General features: G+C 34.8%; 1 protein-coding gene across 6 annotated transcripts in view; it reads right to left on the bottom strand.

Annotated features, from left to right (window-relative positions):
• Positions 1-19741, bottom strand: part of LOC118203579 (sodium-dependent nutrient amino acid transporter 1-like) — a 122943-nt gene that overhangs the window by 39909 nt on the left and 63293 nt on the right. For all 6 annotated transcript variants that reach the window (XM_035375863.2, XM_035375862.2, XM_085813555.1 and 3 more), the window contains 2 exons: positions 19084-19219; positions 6426-6560 (listed from right to left, as the gene is read on the bottom strand). In XM_035375863.2, coding sequence (XP_035231754.1) covers positions 6426-6560; positions 19084-19219 — 271 coding nt within the window. The remainder of the gene's footprint in view (positions 1-6425; positions 6561-19083; positions 19220-19741) is intronic.

The following is a 19741-nucleotide window of genomic DNA, read 5'->3' as shown; positions in this document are numbered from 1 at the left end:
GTAACCGTATCCGGCCCTTATATGAAACTTTTATAGGGTATTTCTCCCGCCTTCCTAGCGTGCCTTCGTAGTGTAGTGGTCAGCACACTGAGACGGTAATTCAGAGGTCCGTGAGGTCCGTGGTTCGATTCCCGGCGAAGGCAGTTGCTAATTTTTCACTTTTCTTGCTCCAAAAATACCTAATGTCTCTACAGTGGCGCCCGAGCTAAAAGGGTGTTGGATGGTGATTGTCCTCACCCAGGATTTGGCATTGGGTCCCCTCAAAACCCCAGTTGCCCTTTAAAAAGGGGGAGTATATAAGGTATTTCTCCAGCCTTCCTAGCTTGCCTTTGTGGTGTAGTGGTCAGCACTCTGAGCCGGTAATTCAGAGGTCCGTGGTTCGATTCCCTGCGAAAGCAATTGCTAATTTTTCATTTTGTCTGCTTCCAAAAAAATCCTCATGTCTCTACCTAATGTATATGACTTTCAATAATTTCGTGAAATAGAAGCTCTCAGTTTTGAGTTCAATGCTGAATTCCCCGTAGTGAGAGATCTCTGTGTGAGCTTCGCTTTGTCAAGCATTTTAAGTTACATTATACAAAAGATACTTCAGTTTCATGTATAATTTCATTAAAATTATTTACGTATCTACAAACTTCGTATACAGAGTGAAAAAAAGGGTATGATAAAATTATTATTTAATAGACGTAGATTCCTCAAAAATATGAATACTATTTTGAAAAATAATGAAAGAGTGCCATTAAAAATTTTTATTCAATATACGGAAATAAAAATGAAATTTGCACCAAATAAAATTTATGCTTTTCCAGTTAAAGAAAACATTTTATAAAAATGTATGAAATATATTGAATTACGGAAGGAATGTACTAAATTAATGGATTATGTATGAATGTATTAAATGTACAGATTATGTATGAATTTATTAAATGCATGGATAATGTATGAGCGTATTAAATTTATAAATATTTAAAACAAATTGGAGATGTATTTCATACTCTGACGGTTTGTTATTCAGCATTCTTTAGAAAGCTTAGGAAATATTAATCTTTTCATACACTGACGGCCGTTTTTCGGTACCTAGGTATTCAATAGAACGCCGGCTTTCATAAATTGTCGATAAAATACATTGTTGGTCGGTAAAATACATAGGTGTTCAATAGAACGCCGGCTTTTACATCTCCGGAAACACATCGAATAATTAAGCTCTCAGTAAAGAAGCATTTTTATTATAAAAGCCACAAAAATGATAAAGTATTGTGGATTAAAACTATGTCTTAAAATTTGAAATAAAAGAATAAATTAATGTTACTGCATGGTAAGGGTTCGTAAATATCTTTTTAAAATTACATCCGAAGAACAGGCAAAAACTAGTATTTTATGGAAATAAGTCACAGTTCGTACAACAAGTAACAGCTGCACACTCTATCAGGAGAAAACAACAGAGATAAGGAACTTTTTCTCCGTAGCATTCGAGAGGAATATCATGCATCGCCAGAATTACTCTCAGAACAAAATCTAAAGCAGTAATCAACAAATAGAATAAACCTATCTATTCAAATATTACCGTGAATACTGAGTGAAGCACGACGTGTCCGGCTCTTAAAAACCTTTCCAGGACGCTCCCTTTTAAAGTCGGAGTTTTGATAAAAAAAAAAAAAAAAAAAAAAAAAAAAAGTAGGCAGACTAATTAGGCCTAGAGGAGTACACAACTAAAATTTTGTGAAGATAGCACTTATAGTTTTAATTCTGTGGGTTGTGCCCAAAAAGGCACACTGATTGAATAGAGCTTGGAAAAGAGTGCTGAAACGAGCATTGTTGTCAATGAACTGACCAATGAGATGCGGAGAAACAAAGAATACAGACTCTCAGTTGTCCTAGATTATCGGCGACCCCGGTCTAGACACACCCAGGGTTCGCCGTTTGATTTTAGGCAAAATTTCAAGGTAAAAATTTTAAACTAATATAAAATAAGGAGATTAGCATACAGCCAAAAAATAATATAGAAATTTCTTTTCAAACAATTCCTTTTATACCCTAAAAAAATCTGGAAGATTCTTTGAAAAATGAGGGTCTTAAAAGAACTAAACATGGCTAAAATATATGGACTGGTTTGTGTTGAGCTGCCATCTACTATAAATAAAGAAGGTTCAGAGTAACCGATAGTAACCTATAAATCCTTTTCATTTAATTTTTCTGTGCGTACAGAAGGAAATTTTTTTTAGGGTTGTCCAGACCGGACACACTGTGTTGCAAAGGGTTACAGTACTGCTGATAGCACATCACGTAAAAACGTTCGTCAAGTAATTTCCTACTGGAAGATCAGGTCTGAGTAGATGGAAAGGAAAGTCCGAAGAAGTATTCATCCAGCAAAAAGGTAGAATTTTAAAATTTTGCTTTAGCAATCGTGTCTTTAAAACGTCGTGCAAGCAAAAGCTCTTCCTCACTGTTTTAATCTTCTTATATGTTTCGCCAATTTATATGAATTTTCAGAAGAGATTATTATCTTTTACCCACACTTAAGTTAATCTTCAGTTTTTTGGGAGGGAGGGGGAGTTTTAGATTGTTCATTTTTGGAATAAACAGTGTGTATATGCAGCGACAGTTTCTTCGGGTACATAATTCTCAGCTAAATGCAGCCATATTTATAGAGTTGACAAGTACTTCTTGAAAACTTGGAAAATCTTGCTGGTACGATTATGAAAATAGGTTTTCCAGAAACATCCAGCTCTCGGCAAAGTTGGCTAAAAATCGCAAAATGCCGCCAATTAGGCGACAAAATAGTTTGTGCTTATACCATAGGTTCTAAATGAGCTATCATCCCAATTTTAAAGTTGACCGATTTCGAATTCCACGATTTACAACATAATGCACGAATTAAACACGTACGAGTATAATGAGAAGCCACTAATTGTCTTAAACCAACACATACAACAAAATTAAAATAAAATGCACTAAATGACCAAGGAACTAAATGAAAACAGTAATAGCACCACAAACACACATAAAAATCAAAACAGAATCAAATAAACACAAATATTTACTTAAATTTACAACACAGTCAATATTTTCCCGTTTTTTTATGAGCTTCCTTCTACTTAAAATGTTATATTTTCAAATGAGAGTATCCATGGCAGGAACATTTTGTGGTATCCATAATATGGTAGTCAATGATTGCGTATTTTTGAGTTGGTAGCCTTAATATAGTAGTCAATGATTGCACATTTTTGAGTTGGTAGCCTTAATATAGTAGTCAATGATTGCACATTTTTGAGTTGGTAGCCTTAATAGCGATTAAAATCATTTCCATGTTTTACATGAATAACGTTTTGAAGATCACTGCTCTATCACTGCTCAGCATAATGTGGTGATGATTTAGTATTTTTACTTCAATTTAAACGATTCGTTCTGCAATATTTTGATAACATTAACCAACTTGTTGATCAAAATAAGTGATGTATATTCCTTCTTTCCTTATACAGAAAGATGGGATTTCGCAAATTCGATAACAATATCCGAATGACAGTATTAACCATGATCATATTAAGTAACACCTGTTGTAAGCCTACATTTATATATCGGTATAAACGAAAAAAAAATTTCATCCTGTTAGAAGTAAATCGAAACTTTAACTAATCCGACAGCAATGCAAAGCTCACATTTGTGCTTTGTATCACGGGGATTTAAAAAAGAAATATTTACTTGAAAATGTGCGGTACCAGTAGTTTGTTTGTTGTCAATTTCATCTCTCCATTTCACTATTATATCAGGACATTTATAGAGTAATTAGGTTAATTCGAAGCAAGAAAGATGGAAAATGAGCAACGAACTACGCACCTCTGGACCAATGGAAATCGAACTACGCACCTCTGGACTACGCGCCCAGCATGCAGACCACTACACTACGAAAGTAAGCTAAGAAGTCGGGAGAAATACCTTATATACTCCCTCTTTTATAGGGCGACCGGGGTTTTAGGTGACCCAATTGCCAAATCCTGTGTGTGGAGAATCATCATCCACCACCCTTTTAGTTCGGGCGCCACTGCATTTCACGCCCAGCATGCAGACCACTACACCACGAAGGCACGCTAAGAAGGCGTAAGAAATACCTTATACATTAACTTCCCTTTTATAATGCAGCAAGTATCTTTTTAAAATATAACAAACAATAATTGAAATTCTTTCGTGAAAGCTTCAAAGCAGTTACCCCAAATTTTCATTTCTTTTTCAACCACTTTCGATGAACTTCACTACAAGCTCTTTAAATGAGTTCGATTATGAATATTCCTGATGTGTTTTCATCTTTTGTCTAAGCTTCTCCCAGGAAATATCATTTTAATAATAATTTTATTATTATTTTGTTCTTAAAATTTTTAAAAGTAGCATTTCTTTTTATAAATAATACTTGCTCTCTTCTCGCCGAGGACGTCGCTTATTTTCCCTTCTAGCCAAGACCCGCTGTGCACAAACAAGCAAATAAAATACCAATACACCTAAATACTATTTTGATTTCTTTACAGATGCAGACACTTCATTTAAATATCGAACAGTTGAAAATGGAATTAGAAAAACGTTCTCTGAACTATAATAAAAATGATTTAATCTCGCGCATTGTGGAGGACAATATTATTAAAAAACATAAGATGAAATTTAGATGAATTAATCACTCTTCATATGCAGTCGACAAATTAGGATAACAATAATCCCGAGGAAACACTTCCTGATAACACAGAATTATTGAAACAAATCGAATCGCTAACAATACAAGCAGACCTTTTAAGTAATCGTCTTCACCCATTACTTCTCTCCATAACCTCCCTTTTTCTCAAATAGATTCATAACTGCGATTCTTGCTGCCTTTCTATAGACACAACAATTGCTATTAGATAAAAAAAATACGTTCGCTAAATTACGTCCACCATGATACCGCAAATTCATTTTAGAAGTTTCAAGGATATGCCATTTATAATGCATTCGAATAGCTCAAGGAGGTTGACAGAATTTTAACACCGGCTCTCTGGGCAAAAGAACCAAAGTTAACACAACACCGACCACTAGAGTTTCAAAAGCATATGCACGTCCGATCGGCCGCAGATTCTCCCTGTCCTGAATAACTGTCGGGACAATCTGATAAATCGTCGAAATAAAACTCTCCAGTACCATTTTTTTCGCTCATCGTTAACGGTCAATTTTTTAAAAACGGTGAGAAAAGGGGGAGTTTACGAAGCAACGCATTTAACGCAAGTGAGCAATGTCCCTCAATACTAATTATAAAATGCAGATGATATAGCAAATGGCAATTGCTTATTCGCCATGGCTACCAATTGATAAGCTATTTTCAGGTAGCCCCGAGAAAAAAAGCGATTATTAGGATATCGGTCGGTAGACGTTGGCGAGAAAAAGCTGATTAATAGGCGATCGGTCGGTAAAGTATTAACTAATCTTATTTTTTGCCTTGGCAAAAAACTGGTAGTTGACCAACAGGGAAAAATTACATTGACTGTATTGCACGGACAAATTCTCTCGCCTTAGGATTTAAGAGGAGCATTATAATGAAAGTACACTACAGTGAACAAAAACTGAACCACAGTGAAACGTTTCTTGATTATATTTATTCAAAAGTCCTTCTTCGGGAAAAAGTTATTTTTACCAATTTACAACTTGACTCCACTTCGATAATCATTGGTGACCTGCAGAAGAAAATTGGTAAATCTCGTCAGCTACCCAGAATTCTATCTTTGTGGAAGAATTAATTGACAGAGCAACCCTGAAACAAGACAACAAAGAACATCAGTCCCTGAAGTCTCAAATAAGAACTTATAACACCCGTGATGAGCAGCGTCGGAAATATAATTCCGCAACTAGCAAAATGCAAGATATTGCTTGATGGCAATGTGGTCATGAAAGCCATGCATTTTTTATGTTCTCTTTGATCTCTTTTATGTCAGAAATCCGCAATTAATGGCGCAATATTTGGTAGATTTCACTCAGTTAGACTTTAAAACTCTGCACGGACCTGGCAAGAAAATCTCATCCCCGATCATCTTTCACGTTATCTATCATTTATTTAACGATTACTGCAAGCTATGAATCAGAAATCTGTGTAAAGCAGATTGCACGATTATGAGCTAAACTATGGCCCTGTCTTGACACCTTTTAGGTATTTTCTGCCTGCTTTCTACATGCCTTCGTGGTGCAATTGGAAGCATACTCGACGGGTGTTCGAGATGTCTAGGGTTAGAGTCCCTGTACATGTGGGTTAGAGTCCCTGCGGGGGCACTGCACATTTTTCACGTCTCCCTGCTTCAAAAAGCCCCCAGTGACTCTGTTAAGTACACATACATAACTTCAATATTCTTCAGCTAAACACTGCTTGTTTTTTTAAGAAAAAGCAAGAAATACTTTTAAATAACGAAAAGAAAACTTACCTTTATGTCAGCCAGTTTTTTTACATCTGGCATGAAAAAGAATACGATTCCTTTCGCAGCTCCGTCGCCTTGAAGTGCAACAATCAGAAGAGCAGTCAAAACAATATAAGGAAATATAGCCGTAAAATAAGCCATCTGAAAAAATAATAATGTTATTATTAGTTTTAAAATACAGAAAATATGCATATTTTCGACTGAAGTGAAGATTTTAACTTACATCTTTCGGATGTTCTTATAGTAACGAAGATTGCATCATTAAATGTTTTATACAGTACAAAGTCTTTAATCCAGACGTCCATAATCCGGAATGATCTATAATCCATAAATCAAAGCTACAAACTTTCTGCGCATGCGTAGCGTTACGCATGCGCATAATACGTTTACGCATGCGCGTTTAATGTATAACGGACGGTATAAGCTAGGCTAAAATTATCTAATTATCTATTTCAGTTAATGCTTCAGATTACGTTGTTCCTTAATCTTCTAACTGGATCCGGCTTATTATTTTTTGGCAGACTGTTAGAGCAATTTAATAAAAAGTAAGCTTGAACTTTCGATTATGTCAAAAAGAGTTTCCGATTCTGGAGCTAGCAAAGGATCTACAAAGCGGAAACATGTTTCGATGTCCGTCAAACAAAAAAGTGGAATTGCTGGAAAAAAAAAAAAAAAAAAAAAAAAAAAAAAAAGAAAGAAAGAAATGGATAAAGACAAAAAGAAAATGACAGAGAGGTTAGTGAAAACGAAAAAATTTCGATTGACAATTTAGTTGGTATTCTCGGCACAGCAATTACAGGACTTGAACAGCGGATCTTTGTAACTGAACAAGAAATTACATCTGTTTATAGAATTAAAGAGAAAGTATTAGCACATAAAACGAAGCAACTTAAACAACTTACATTAAAAGAAATGTTTAATAAAGTAAAAAAAATAAATATAAGTATTTTTTTTGTACATTTTGATACCCTTTAGATCATAATTGCTCTTTATTTCATAAATTACGGTTTCATATTTTTAATTTTATAATTTCTGCATGCCATCTTACCAGATTTAAATTGATGATCTATAAATCCCGAAAAACCATTAATCCGGAATCGCCGTAGTCCCGACGAGTCCGGATTGAAGACCTTGTACTGTAGTTATTTTCGGTATTACACCTAATATTTCGCAGTCTTATAGCGGAATACCTAAGTCTATCAGGTTCAATGTTCCGTCTTACTTTCTTTGGGAACATGCAAGGACCTGACTCGGAACAGGGAGCTTACTAAAGCTATGTTCAATAACTGTGGGAAGTAGACAGGATACACAAGAAGGGTATACAAAACCCTTTATTTTTCTCTCTTTACAATAATTTCCGTACTTCGGAATACAGAAACCAACTACTTGTGGTCTGAACGTAAGAATATAAAAATATAACTAAACTCTAACTTAACTTTCGAATAATAAACAAGGACGATTGGCCGTATATTAACAGGAAGCCGTATGTAGTACATAGAACTGTTAACACTACAATACGTTTAAAATTATCACGAGGATTAAACCTCTGGCCTGGAAGGCAAACAGCAACCGAGTAAAACTTCTGAGGCAAGCGGCCTGCTTCGACTAACTCCTTCCTCTCTCTCGCTTGGCAAAAAGCCACAACTTAAGTACTTGGCGTTCGCCAGACAAATTTTGCATAAATAAGTTAACGCTTTTAATTCTGGCCGGAAGTAGAAAATAAGAAGTGATAGTAAAGATTTAAAATAAAATAAACGTTAGTAAAACTTAAGATCCTTACAAGTCAACTTACCAGTTCGTGCAAACTAGAAAACGACGATCTGGATGATACCAAGCACAAGTAAAAATGACTATACTTGTGGTACAAATTGCGCCATTATTCCCATTGTTCTATATAAAATACTTTTATATAAAGTACCGTCACTGAGATATATTATCATCATAATGGTTAAAGGTTATCCAATATAACCGGAAGCACCTAAGCAAACGAAAAATTGTTGTTGTTGTTGAATAATGCTCAATTGTCTGACTTATATCAGCCCAAGCCCACGAAATTCCTCGTGGCAAGGAACGCAAGATTACGCCTCATGTTGGCAACAGCCTTCAGCACATTACATGTGACAGTGCAACTTAATTTATCCCCCCTACACAATTTTGATGGGGAGCACCCGGGGGAGACGGGTCGGAGGATTCCCCATCCCTCATTCTCTACCAGCGAAACAAAGAATCTCTAAGGAGATCTTAGAGATTCTTTGAGTGAAAGGCCTTTCGGCTTGTCGAATATTTAGAATGCTCTCATCCCGCACGGATACTATTACATTTACAAACATACATGCTTTCTCAGGTGTTCGAACCCTGGCCCTTCGGCACAGCAGTCAGCGAGCTAACTACTATACCGGTTGGGCGAATCGAATGAAGAATTATGTATTTAATGACGTGTAAAAGCAGCTGTTGGATTGTAAATTGCTTGAATTCTTCTTGAAGTAGAAGTATGCCAGTTATGAACAATGGTAATAGTATTTTGTAGCCATTCTTGCGTCAGAAACTGCTACAGTTTCTTGACTGATGCTAGAAAAAAAGATGTCACTCTCCTTTTCCTAGCCCTGAAAACAATGGTTTGATTATACTTAAGACTGGTAATTTTACACGCCGGAAAAGAAACGTAACTTAATCTTCGTTTTCTTAAAATCATAGCTGAACAATCTGACTTTATGAATGGGTCCATTGTCTTCTTCAAAGGAACAACTCACGATAAAAAATAATGTCTAATCAGTGAAAGGATACGATCGTTTAAAACAACTGCAATAGTTATTTTTATTTATTCTTCCTTGTAAGATGATAACTGAATTTGCTGTAAACCACGATATAATTGCCCAAAGATAACTATACCCTAGCCTATTTTTACAATATTTCACATATTTTTCATAGACATAAACCCGTTTTGGGTAAACGTTTTTATAGACATAAACCCGTTCTGGGTAACGTTCAAGCTGTCTGGTTACGGGTAGTATGCTAACTACCCCATACTACCCGTAACCAGACACAGCTTGAACATTATTCCAAAAGCTTTCTTCCATGAAGAAATCAAACAGCTATATGAAAATGCCAAAAGGTGTATAGACGTACAAAGACATAAGACTAAGACTGCAGGCTAAAACATAAGACATTTTCTTCTATTTTTCATTTTGTACTAGATTAGTTCTAAAACGTTGTAAACTCATTATATATAAGTATATAATTAAAGTTTTAATTTTGTCCATAAAATAGTTTAAGTTTTAAGAAAGGTTTCTTAATGTGAATGTTAAAATCCCAGCACTGCTGGGAATTTATGAAATCCAGACTAAGCACTAGACATTTTTTAGTCCGATACAATTTGTGCGATTTCTAAATTCTGCTGCCCTGTGCATGTCTAAATTCTGCGAATTTTGCAAGGCATAAATTCCGCCACCCGGTGCAGCTGTGCCGCTTTGGTTCCGGCATGTAAGCATCTTAATAAAGCTAATATTTATCTGAATTATTTCGTGTATTCGCTGTAACCTACAGATAATCTTTCAGTTCATCTTTTGAAAATATATTTCAAAATCGAATAACATTTCATAGACTTCACACTTGTAACTAAAACACTATTTGTTCAGAATTATGCTATAATTTTTTAAATAAGAGACGCCGGATTTGAAAACACTCTCCAGAGAAATAAATTTTGATAGCTTTCGGTCTGAAAGAACTTCTATTTCGCGACAAAAGTAAATTGATATTTGAAGCAAATGCTATATTTTATAGCGAAAAGTATAATCTAAGAAAACATAATACAGGTGCAATGAATTCGAAGATAAACATCGGACTACAAAATTTTAATTTCAAATCTCCCTTATGTTCCAAATGCTAATGATGGCGATACGTCAGCATTTTATTGCTTGTCTTGTAAAATAAATGGTACAATTCTTCAGATGTCATATTACAACTTTGAGAATTGAGCATAGTATTTTTTTTTTTTTTTTTTTCAATATTCTGCGAAACTTGAGAATTGCTACATTTAGAATTACATACCATTTTAAAGGAGCAGTCATAAGCGGATTGAATACTTTTATTGCTATATGTATTATTCTTAACTTTAATTCAATATCAAGAAGAACAAGATATATATAGAAGAACAAGTATACCGATCATTTTAAGTAGTATCTTTTATTTTATTTTTTTAATTTATTTAAGTAGTATCTGTTATTTTATTTATTTTATCATTTTAAGTATATCTTTTATTTTCTAAGTTAAAGAATTCTCTTAGTGACTTTGAATTCAATAGCAAGGAAGGAATATTCATATATTTGTGAAAGCATTTGAAGCAATGATATTAATTTAAATGGAATTATGTAAAACTAAGGAAGCGTTTTCTTTTGCCAGTTTTAGAACATAAAAAGTTAAAGTAAAGCAGCTTTTCAAAATTTAGTTTAAGTTGAAATTTTTAAGTCTACAGTGCTTTTTTTTCGATTATATTATGCGCATTTTAAAACCGATTCGACGTAATCCTTTCTCTGCTAATTTAACAAACTAGAGTGTTTGCAATAGTAAATATTTATTTATATGGTATTTTCTTCCTCCCTTCCGGTATACATTTGTGGTGTAACGGTTAGCACACGCGGAGTGTATTCGAGAACTCCAGGTTTCAGTCCCGGCGAGAACATTGTTCATGTCTCCTGTTTCAAAATGACCTAAATTCCCCCCACAGTGGCACCCGAACTATAAAAGTTGCTGAATGATGATTCTTGACCACTAGGATTTGGCGATTGGGTCCCTTAATCCCCAGTCGCCATTTAAAAGGGGGAGTATATAAAGTATTTTCTTCTTCCTTCCAGCATGCCTTCGTGGTGTAACGGTAGCACACTAGGCGCGTATTTAGGAGGCCCACGTTCATTCAGGAGGTATTGCTCATGTCGCCTGCTTCAAAATAACCTAATTTTTCTACAGAGTTACTAATTTTTATTAAAGAAATCAACTCTTTTATTTCAGAATAAAATGAAACACTGCAAGCAAGGTCCTTGTATTATAAAGTATATTTTACATTAATTACTTGATATTACAATTAATTAATTAATTAATTACATCCATACAATTAATTAATTAATTGATGATTTGGAACTTGACTGTCTCTTGTCCTTTTCGTTGGCTGTCACTAGATTTAAATGAGATTAGAGCATTTGAGCATTTGAGCATATGAGATTAGAGCAAGTCAGAGTTAATGAAGGTTTATTCAAACAGCTTTTGGCAGCGACACTCCTTACTGCTTTTTTTTGTAGCTCTTTTGTTTAAATAGTTAATCTCGTAGACGAAGCATTAATTTGCTTGATTTTCTCAGCAGTGTTTAAGAACTTTAGTTAATTACCTCCTTGCACGAAGTAAAGGAAGTATTGTATTGTCGCGCCACGATCAAACTATCAAACTGCATGAGAGGTAAGTTTCTCTGTTACGGAATGGCAATGAGAGAGATTGTTATTCAAAAAGATGGATGATCGAACTGCGTTGTAACGATCATTTTTGTGGATGTTGCGTATTCTAAAATGAACCTATTACACTGTGCTGAATAGTATTAAAATGCTATATATTAAAAGATCTTTCATCTGATCTAAATTTTAACAAACCGCTCATTATTTTCTCTTAAACTCACAATGATGTTCACGACATTTCTGGCGCCCCCGGGTGGGCGTGTTTGTTGGAAACATGTTGGATGAAAGAATAGATAGAGTAAGTTGATTACCTTATACATCCGTTTTGAAGTTATTGATTATTGTTTTACTGAAGTTTAAAATACTATTCTTGCCTAATTTTATCTGAATATTTTAAACTTAAGACAAAATGGAAGTGATGAAAAGAAACAAAACTGCGCAACGTTCAGATTTTACTAAAGCATATATGAGACTAGATGAACTTTTAAATGATGATAATGTTGATTATGAAGAAGCAGAAATGTGTTTTTATTTGTTCAAGAAAAAGGCAGAAACATTAGAATTGACGCACAGTGCTTATTTAGATACTATAACTGATGATAAGGAATTCGAAATAGAATTTGAAATAAAACAGAGAACTATCGAGAAAAGGCTGTTAGGATACAGTTAAAATCGGAACGATTTCTCGATAAAATTAAGAGTAAATTAAACGAAATCCAAAATACATCGTCAGAGAGTAGTCAGAAATTAATTACTGATGAAAATACATGTAAAACTTTGTGCCAACGCCTACCGAAAGTAGAACTTTATAAGTTCGCAGGTGATTTAAAAAAATTAGCTTACGTTTTGGAATCAGTTTAAAAACATACATGAAAATAATAACGAATGCAGACAAATTCCATTATTTGATACAGTCAAAAAAAATTAAATCAGAAGCTAGAGATATTGTAGAATCTTTTCCTGTGACGAACGAAAATTATCCTTTGGCTATAGAAAGTCTCACTGAGAGATATGGCCGTAAAGAACTTTTAATTGATTTTTATGTTCGAGAGTTAATAAAACTTGTTTTGGATAACGCAGCGAAAAAGAAGCAGGATTCTTTGAGTAGTTTGTATAACAAACTTTCAACACAACTCAGAGCCCTGAGCAGTTTTGGTGTAACGACTGATCAGTGTGGAACAATTTTATATCCTCTTGTAGAAAGTGCTATTCCTATTCACGTATTGCGATCGTTTGAAAGACAACGAAAAATTACTGAATTTGAACGAAACATTTAGAGTCTTGATGCAATATTTGAATTTCTGAAAAGCGAAGTTCAGTCAGAAGAAAAAATAAAATTAAGCAGAGCGGATATTTTTTCTGTGTCTGATCGTAAGCACTTGGCAACTAGCCAAAATATTCCTTCCGCGTCGGATTTGATGAATCATGAAGCAATACCTTCTTGTTCGTTTTGTTTAAAAGATCATGAAACGCGTACCTGTACCGCGTTTTATATTCCGTTAGATGAGAAAATGTCTGCGGTAAAAAAGAAAGGTTTATGCAGAATATACTTGGTTAAAGGTCACCTCAGTAACCAGTGTCGATCAAATGTTAAGTGTCAGATCTGTTCAAAAAGACATTTGAAATTTTTTTGTCCTAGTCTTCAATGTAATAAGTGTATTGAAATGCATAATCAGGGAAATGATGAGAAAAAAGGGAAAACAATCGATTCTTTACATTCGCGTGCTACGAATGACGTTTTCCTTCAGACCCTAGTTGTAAACATAGAGGGTAAGAATAAAAGGCGTAAAATTAGATTAATGACCGATACGGGAAGCTCAAAAAGTTATGTTTTAAAGTCCACCGCAGAAGAAATGGGTTTTGACTTGCAATGGGAGGAAGAATTAGTCACTCTTTATTTGGTGGAACGAAAACTGAAATTTATAAACATAAATGTTACAAGATTTACTTGAGTAGCCTTGATGGTAAATATTCGTGTAAATTAGATGCTGTAGACCATGATGTTACTTGTAATGATATTTCAAGCATAAGATACGGTTCTTGGATTCGCGAATTAGGAAATAAAGGAATACGCTTAACTGATACCCAAGGGAATCCAGTCCCTATTGAAGTACTGTTAGGGGCAGACGTTGCACGGAAGTTATTTACTGGCAAACGAGAAGAACTAAGAACAGGTTTAGTGGCTATAGAAACAAAATTGGGTTGGACTTTGATGGGTAAAGTACCTCAATCCGAACATCAGCACAATGTAAATATGACTATAGTTTCTATGTTATCTCAAGAAGACCTGCCTATTTCATCGTTGTGGGACTTAGAATTATTGGGTATCCGAGATCCTGTTGAACAAAAAACTAAAGAAGAGTCAAGAAGAGCTATTATGGTTCATTTCCGAGAAACAGTTCGTCAATTAGAAAATAGTAGATACGAGGTTGCCTTGGAAGATTGAGCATGCAGTCTGAACTGACAATTATGACCTATCTTTGAAAACACTCGAATATACTACGAAGAAGTTGGAAAAAATCGGATATCGTGAAAAATATCATGAAGTGTTTAATGAATGGCTGCAGGAAGGAGTTATTGAAGAAGTTCCCCAAAAGGAGTTGTCTTTACCCGTAGTTCATTACCTCCCACATCGTCCAGTTATTAAGGAAACGTCCTCACTATCTTCCATGAAAATTAGACCCGTTTTTGATGCTTCGGCAAAGCTTCCTAATCAGCCATCTCTAAATGATAGCTTAGAGACTGGAATTAATTTGATTGAAACTATTCCTTCTATTCTAATACGATTTCGCTTACAGGAAATTGGTGTGATTTCAGACATCAGAAGAGCTTTTTTACAGATATCTCTAAATGAAAGAGATCGAGATTTTTTACGCTTTCTTTGGTATGGTGATGATGGTAGAGTGAAGACATTTCGTCACACCCGTGTGGTATTTGGTATTACTTGTAGTCCATTTTTGCTAATGGCAGTTATTGGCCATCATTTATCCAAAGAATCGTGGAAAGAAAAATATTCTGAAGAGCTTCTTAAAAAATTACAAGATAGTTTTTATGTCGGTAATTGCGTAACTAGTGTACAAAATAATGCCGAACTAGAAATATTCATCGAATCTGCAACTAATGTGATGAAAGAAGGAATGTTTGATCTCAGAGGACGGGAAAGTTCTGGCATTCCTGAATTTTCAGAAAGTACAACATCACCGGTAATAGGACTGATTTGGGACAAAGATTTAGATACCTTAGAAATAGACACCGAATCTTTGAAATTTGATGACAGAGAAAAGGTAACTAAAAGGAAAATACTTTCATTAGTTAGTCGAGTATTTGATCCCATAGGTTTCCTTGCACCTGTTATGATTCAGCCTAAGATTTTGCTGCAGGCCGCTTGGAAGAATCATGGGATGATGAAGTGAATGATGAAATAAAGAAAAAAAATTTTTAAATGGAGAAAACAACTGAAATACTTCAAAAATATAAAACTTCCAAGCTGGTTAGGTGTGATGAAGGAATCCAATTTAAGTATCCATACTTTTGTCGATGCCAGTAAGATAGCTTATGCGGGATGCATTTTCTGAAGAAGTGAATCCAATATGGGTTCTGTGACTGTTCAATTACTTCAAGCCAAATCACGAATAACTCCAACGAAGATTATTACTATACCACGTCTTGAATTAATGGCCGCTACCATAGGTGCTAGGCTGTTTAGTTCTGTGAAGCAAGCTCTGAAACTTCCCAACGTCAAGACTTACTTTTGGACAGATTCTTCCACAGTTCTTGTGTGGATAACTCGTCGAGAACAGTGGCCGGTATTCGTTACAAACAGAATAAGTGAAATTAGAAAGTTGACAACTTCGTAAGATTGGTTTCATATTTCAACTGACCAGAATCCAGCAGACATTTTATCAAGAGGTTGGGGACCTAGGCAACTTCAGAAACTCAAGTGGTGGCAAGGGCCAGCTTGGTTGAAGAATTCGAAGGAGCAATGGCTATAAATATTAACGAGCTATAAATATTAACGAGAAAGAAGTAGAGATAGAGAAACGAAAGTCAGTCATCTCTGCTAGTAACACAGAGCTAGAGTCAATTCCATTACAGTTAGCCAGAAAATTCTCTAGATTTTCAAAGATGATTAGGGTTATGGCTTGGATACTGCGTTTTCAACCAAAGGCCAAGGACTTAAGAAAATGTAAGGAACTTCAAAATGAAGAATTGTTAAATGCACAAAGGACTATTTTCCGTGTAATACAAAAGGAATGTTACTCTAATGAAGAAACACGAAAAAATTTGAAAGGTCTTCTAATATTTGAAGATGAAGAAGGAATTTTACGATTGAAATCCAGATTGATAAATGAGGAAAAATCGAAAGATTTTATTTCTCCAATAATTCTACCATCGAAACACCTAGCAGGGAGAAGATTTATAGCCCAAGAACATATTGCTAACAAGCATGCTGGGACATTAACTCTACTGACTATTTTGCGGGAAAGGTTTTGGATAGTGAAAGGGAAAAGAACTGTCCGGAGTGTTATCAAAGAATGCTTAATATGTAAAAGGCAAAAGGTAAAACATCTTGAGGTACCTTTCCGCCTCTTCCAAAAGACCGAACAGAAGTAGCAGCAATTTTTCAAGTATCAGGTGCAGATATAGCTGGACCTCTGTTGACTAAATCTAAACAAAAAATGTGGATAGTGCTTTTTACTTGCGCCGTATTTAGAGCCGTCCATCTTGAGCTAATACCTTCACTGAGTACCAATAACTTCATCCAAGCTATGCGTAGGTTTATAGCCAGAAGAGGACGAATTTCTGTGATGTATTCAGACAATGGTACTAATTTTACAGGACTAAACAACGCTCTGAAACAATTAGATTGGACCACAATTGAAAGTGAATTTAGAGTTAACGAAATTCGTTGGAAGTTTAACCCACCCTCCTCTCCATGGTGGGGAGGCTTTTGGGAACGCTTGATTGGGATTTTGAAAGATCTTTTAAGAAAAAATCTTGGACGCTCCTGTTTGTCTTACGAGGAATTGCAGACTCTTGTATGTGAATGCGAATCTATCATGAACAGCAGACCATTAAATTACATATCTTAGGAACAAGAACTGAAAACCTTGACCCCCTCAATGTTTCTTCAGGACATCCATTAAATGATGTTCCTGATTTAGATCAAATTGAAAAGACTAATATAGTTTTGAGATGGAGACATATTCAAAAGGTTCGTGAAAATCTAAAACGAAGGTTTAAAAGGGAGTATCTGGGTTTCCTTCGTTCTTCAGTTAACAAAAGAGAAGATAAAATAAATGTAGGTGACATAGTGTTAATTGGTGCAGATGATAAAAAAGGCTCCATTGGCTGCTAGGTAGAGTACTGGAACTCTTTCCAGGAAAAGATGGAATCATCAGACTTGTGAAAATGCGAACTGAAAAGGGAAACATATTAAGACCAATCCAACGACTGTACCCTTTGGAATTGACACCAAATTACGAGCAAGTCGTATCGGAACCTCAAAAGGTTCCGGAAGTGGTAGCTGAAAATCCTGAGTTTAATAGTGACTCTAATGAAACTGTTCGCATGTCTCGCTCAGGACGAAAAATAAAACCAGTTAAAAGACTGGATTTATAATCTTCTAAACAAACTTTTGAACTTTCTGTGTTTGAACTCTAAAATATTGATTTCAATTTTCATTCTAATATTTTGAAATATTTCTATTATTATTATGTACGTTATTGTTATCTCAAAATTGTATGTATGTATTATCATTATGTTATTGTTTTGAGTTTGTATCCCCAAACTCAAGATGGGGAGAATGTCGCGCCACGATCAAACTGCATGAGAGGTAAGTTTCTCTGTTACGGAATGTCAACGAGAGAGATTGTTGTTCAAAAAGATGAATGATCGAACTGCGTTGTAACGGTCATTTTTGTGGATGTTGCGTATTGTAAAATGAACCTATTACACTGTACTGAATAGTATTAAAATGCTATATATTAAAAGATCTTTCATCTGATCTAAATTTAAACAAACCGCTCATTATTTTCTCTTAAACTCAAAATGTTCACGACAGTAATCGTGAATATTTTTGGGTATCATATTTCAACAAAAATATCCATGTTGACCGCTATCCAATACAATTTAACGATGTTTTCGCGTAATATCTGTACGCAAGGACAAAATAAAGGACTCTTTTTTCCCAAAACGGGTTGCAAAAAGGGTTTAAAATGGATTCAGAAGAGATTTTTTTTTCGTGACGTCGGTACTCACGTAAGTATGTATGCATGTATATATATCTCGCATAACTCAAAACCGAGTTGCCTCAGAACGTTCAAATTCTGTATATAGGACTGGTATAACATGTAGTTGTTCACTTCCCTTTTTGGCTGAAATCGGCCTCACTAAAAGCCACTCTGTGATTCGGCTCCATGCCCTCATTTTTTTATTCTTATAGGTTGGTAAATTGTGCATTTTTGGCTTTAAAAATGATTGAATTATGTTATGGTTTTTGATGTTTATGCCTTTAGTTATTCTGAGTGCAGTAGTTGCAGAATTATCAACAATTTAAAAGTCGTTTAAGTGCGGCTAAGCCTAATTCTTTTACCGTAGCAGACATATTTGTTTACATTAGAAATTTAGTAGAATAGTGAATTCAGTCAGTTTCTGCACATTCATTGTGCTTTGGCCGAGAGGAACCGAAATTAAACTTTAATTTTTATGCACCGAAAAATCTTCCTTCTTGTCCGCTGGCCGAATTGCTTGTTTTAGCGTAGAAACTCAAATTTTATTTGTATTTTTTTTAATTCTTTTATCTGTATTTGGTGTTTTACATTTTTCTATATTTTTCAATTTTTGATAAAGACATTTTGAGGTTTTATGTATTATTATTACCGAAGTACTCGAAGAGTATTCTTAATATAAATATTGTAAATGAATTCTCAGATATATTGTACTAATAAATCTATCTTAATCTAATTTATACGAGTATCTGCAACTATGTGAGTTATCGACGTCTCTAATTTTTGCATAATTCAATTGTGTAACTAAAACCTACAATAACTGAAATGGAAGCTAAATTTACAGATTTCTTTATTAACAAAAGCCCGATACGTATTTACAATTACAGTAACAGCAGGACATAAGTAGTGTGTCAATTTTTGTAAAGTAATGTTGCAGAATTATAGTAAATAAGGTTGTAGTGCAAAATGGCTGGAAAATACAACTTAAGATTTTACCTTCCCAAGAGAATCCGTTCCTTGTATGACGGAAACATAGACGATAATCCAAGTAATAAAGAGACATAATGCCAGTTTCCAACTGATATGAGTCAGAACATCGGTGTTTTTAGGATCTTCTTCTAAAACTTCATTCCTACAAAATAAATTTAACGTTTTACAACAATTGACATGAAAATAATTTTTTTTTACATAAAGAAAACGGCAGAAAATAACTGCCTTTTATTAAATTACAAATGCATATACGTATAATACAATTGCGTAGTATAATATATAATACTCAAATAAAATTTGTAACATATATTCAAGGAGAAATCGATAAGTTTGGCAATACCGAAATAAAAAAAAATGGCCTTGTCATTTTTTTGGCATTCGTTCAACTTATTAATGGTAGAAATATTCTCACACATCAAATTGCCGCCAGCCTGGATAGTTCGTCTGTGTGACATTGGCGCATTCAAATACGTGGCAAGCCGAAAGTCCTCTCGAGAGGTTGGTGGTAGAGGAAGAGGGGGAGGACCCTCGGACCCGTCCCTCTGGGGTGCTCTCCATTTTAATTCTATGTACAGTAAAACCTCTCGCAACCAGTACCCAGTTAACCGGTATTGTCATCAAAAAGGCATTTTTGAAGAAACAAATTTAAATCCGAAATTTAGAC

Source organism: Stegodyphus dumicola, chromosome 3 (assembly GCF_044657685.1).
Source record: "Stegodyphus dumicola isolate Sdum_Otavi_A_Nest chromosome 3, ASM4465768v1".
NCBI lineage: Eukaryota > Metazoa > Arthropoda > Arachnida > Araneae > Eresidae > Stegodyphus > Stegodyphus dumicola.
This window is presented reverse-complemented; position numbering and strand designations above follow the sequence as displayed.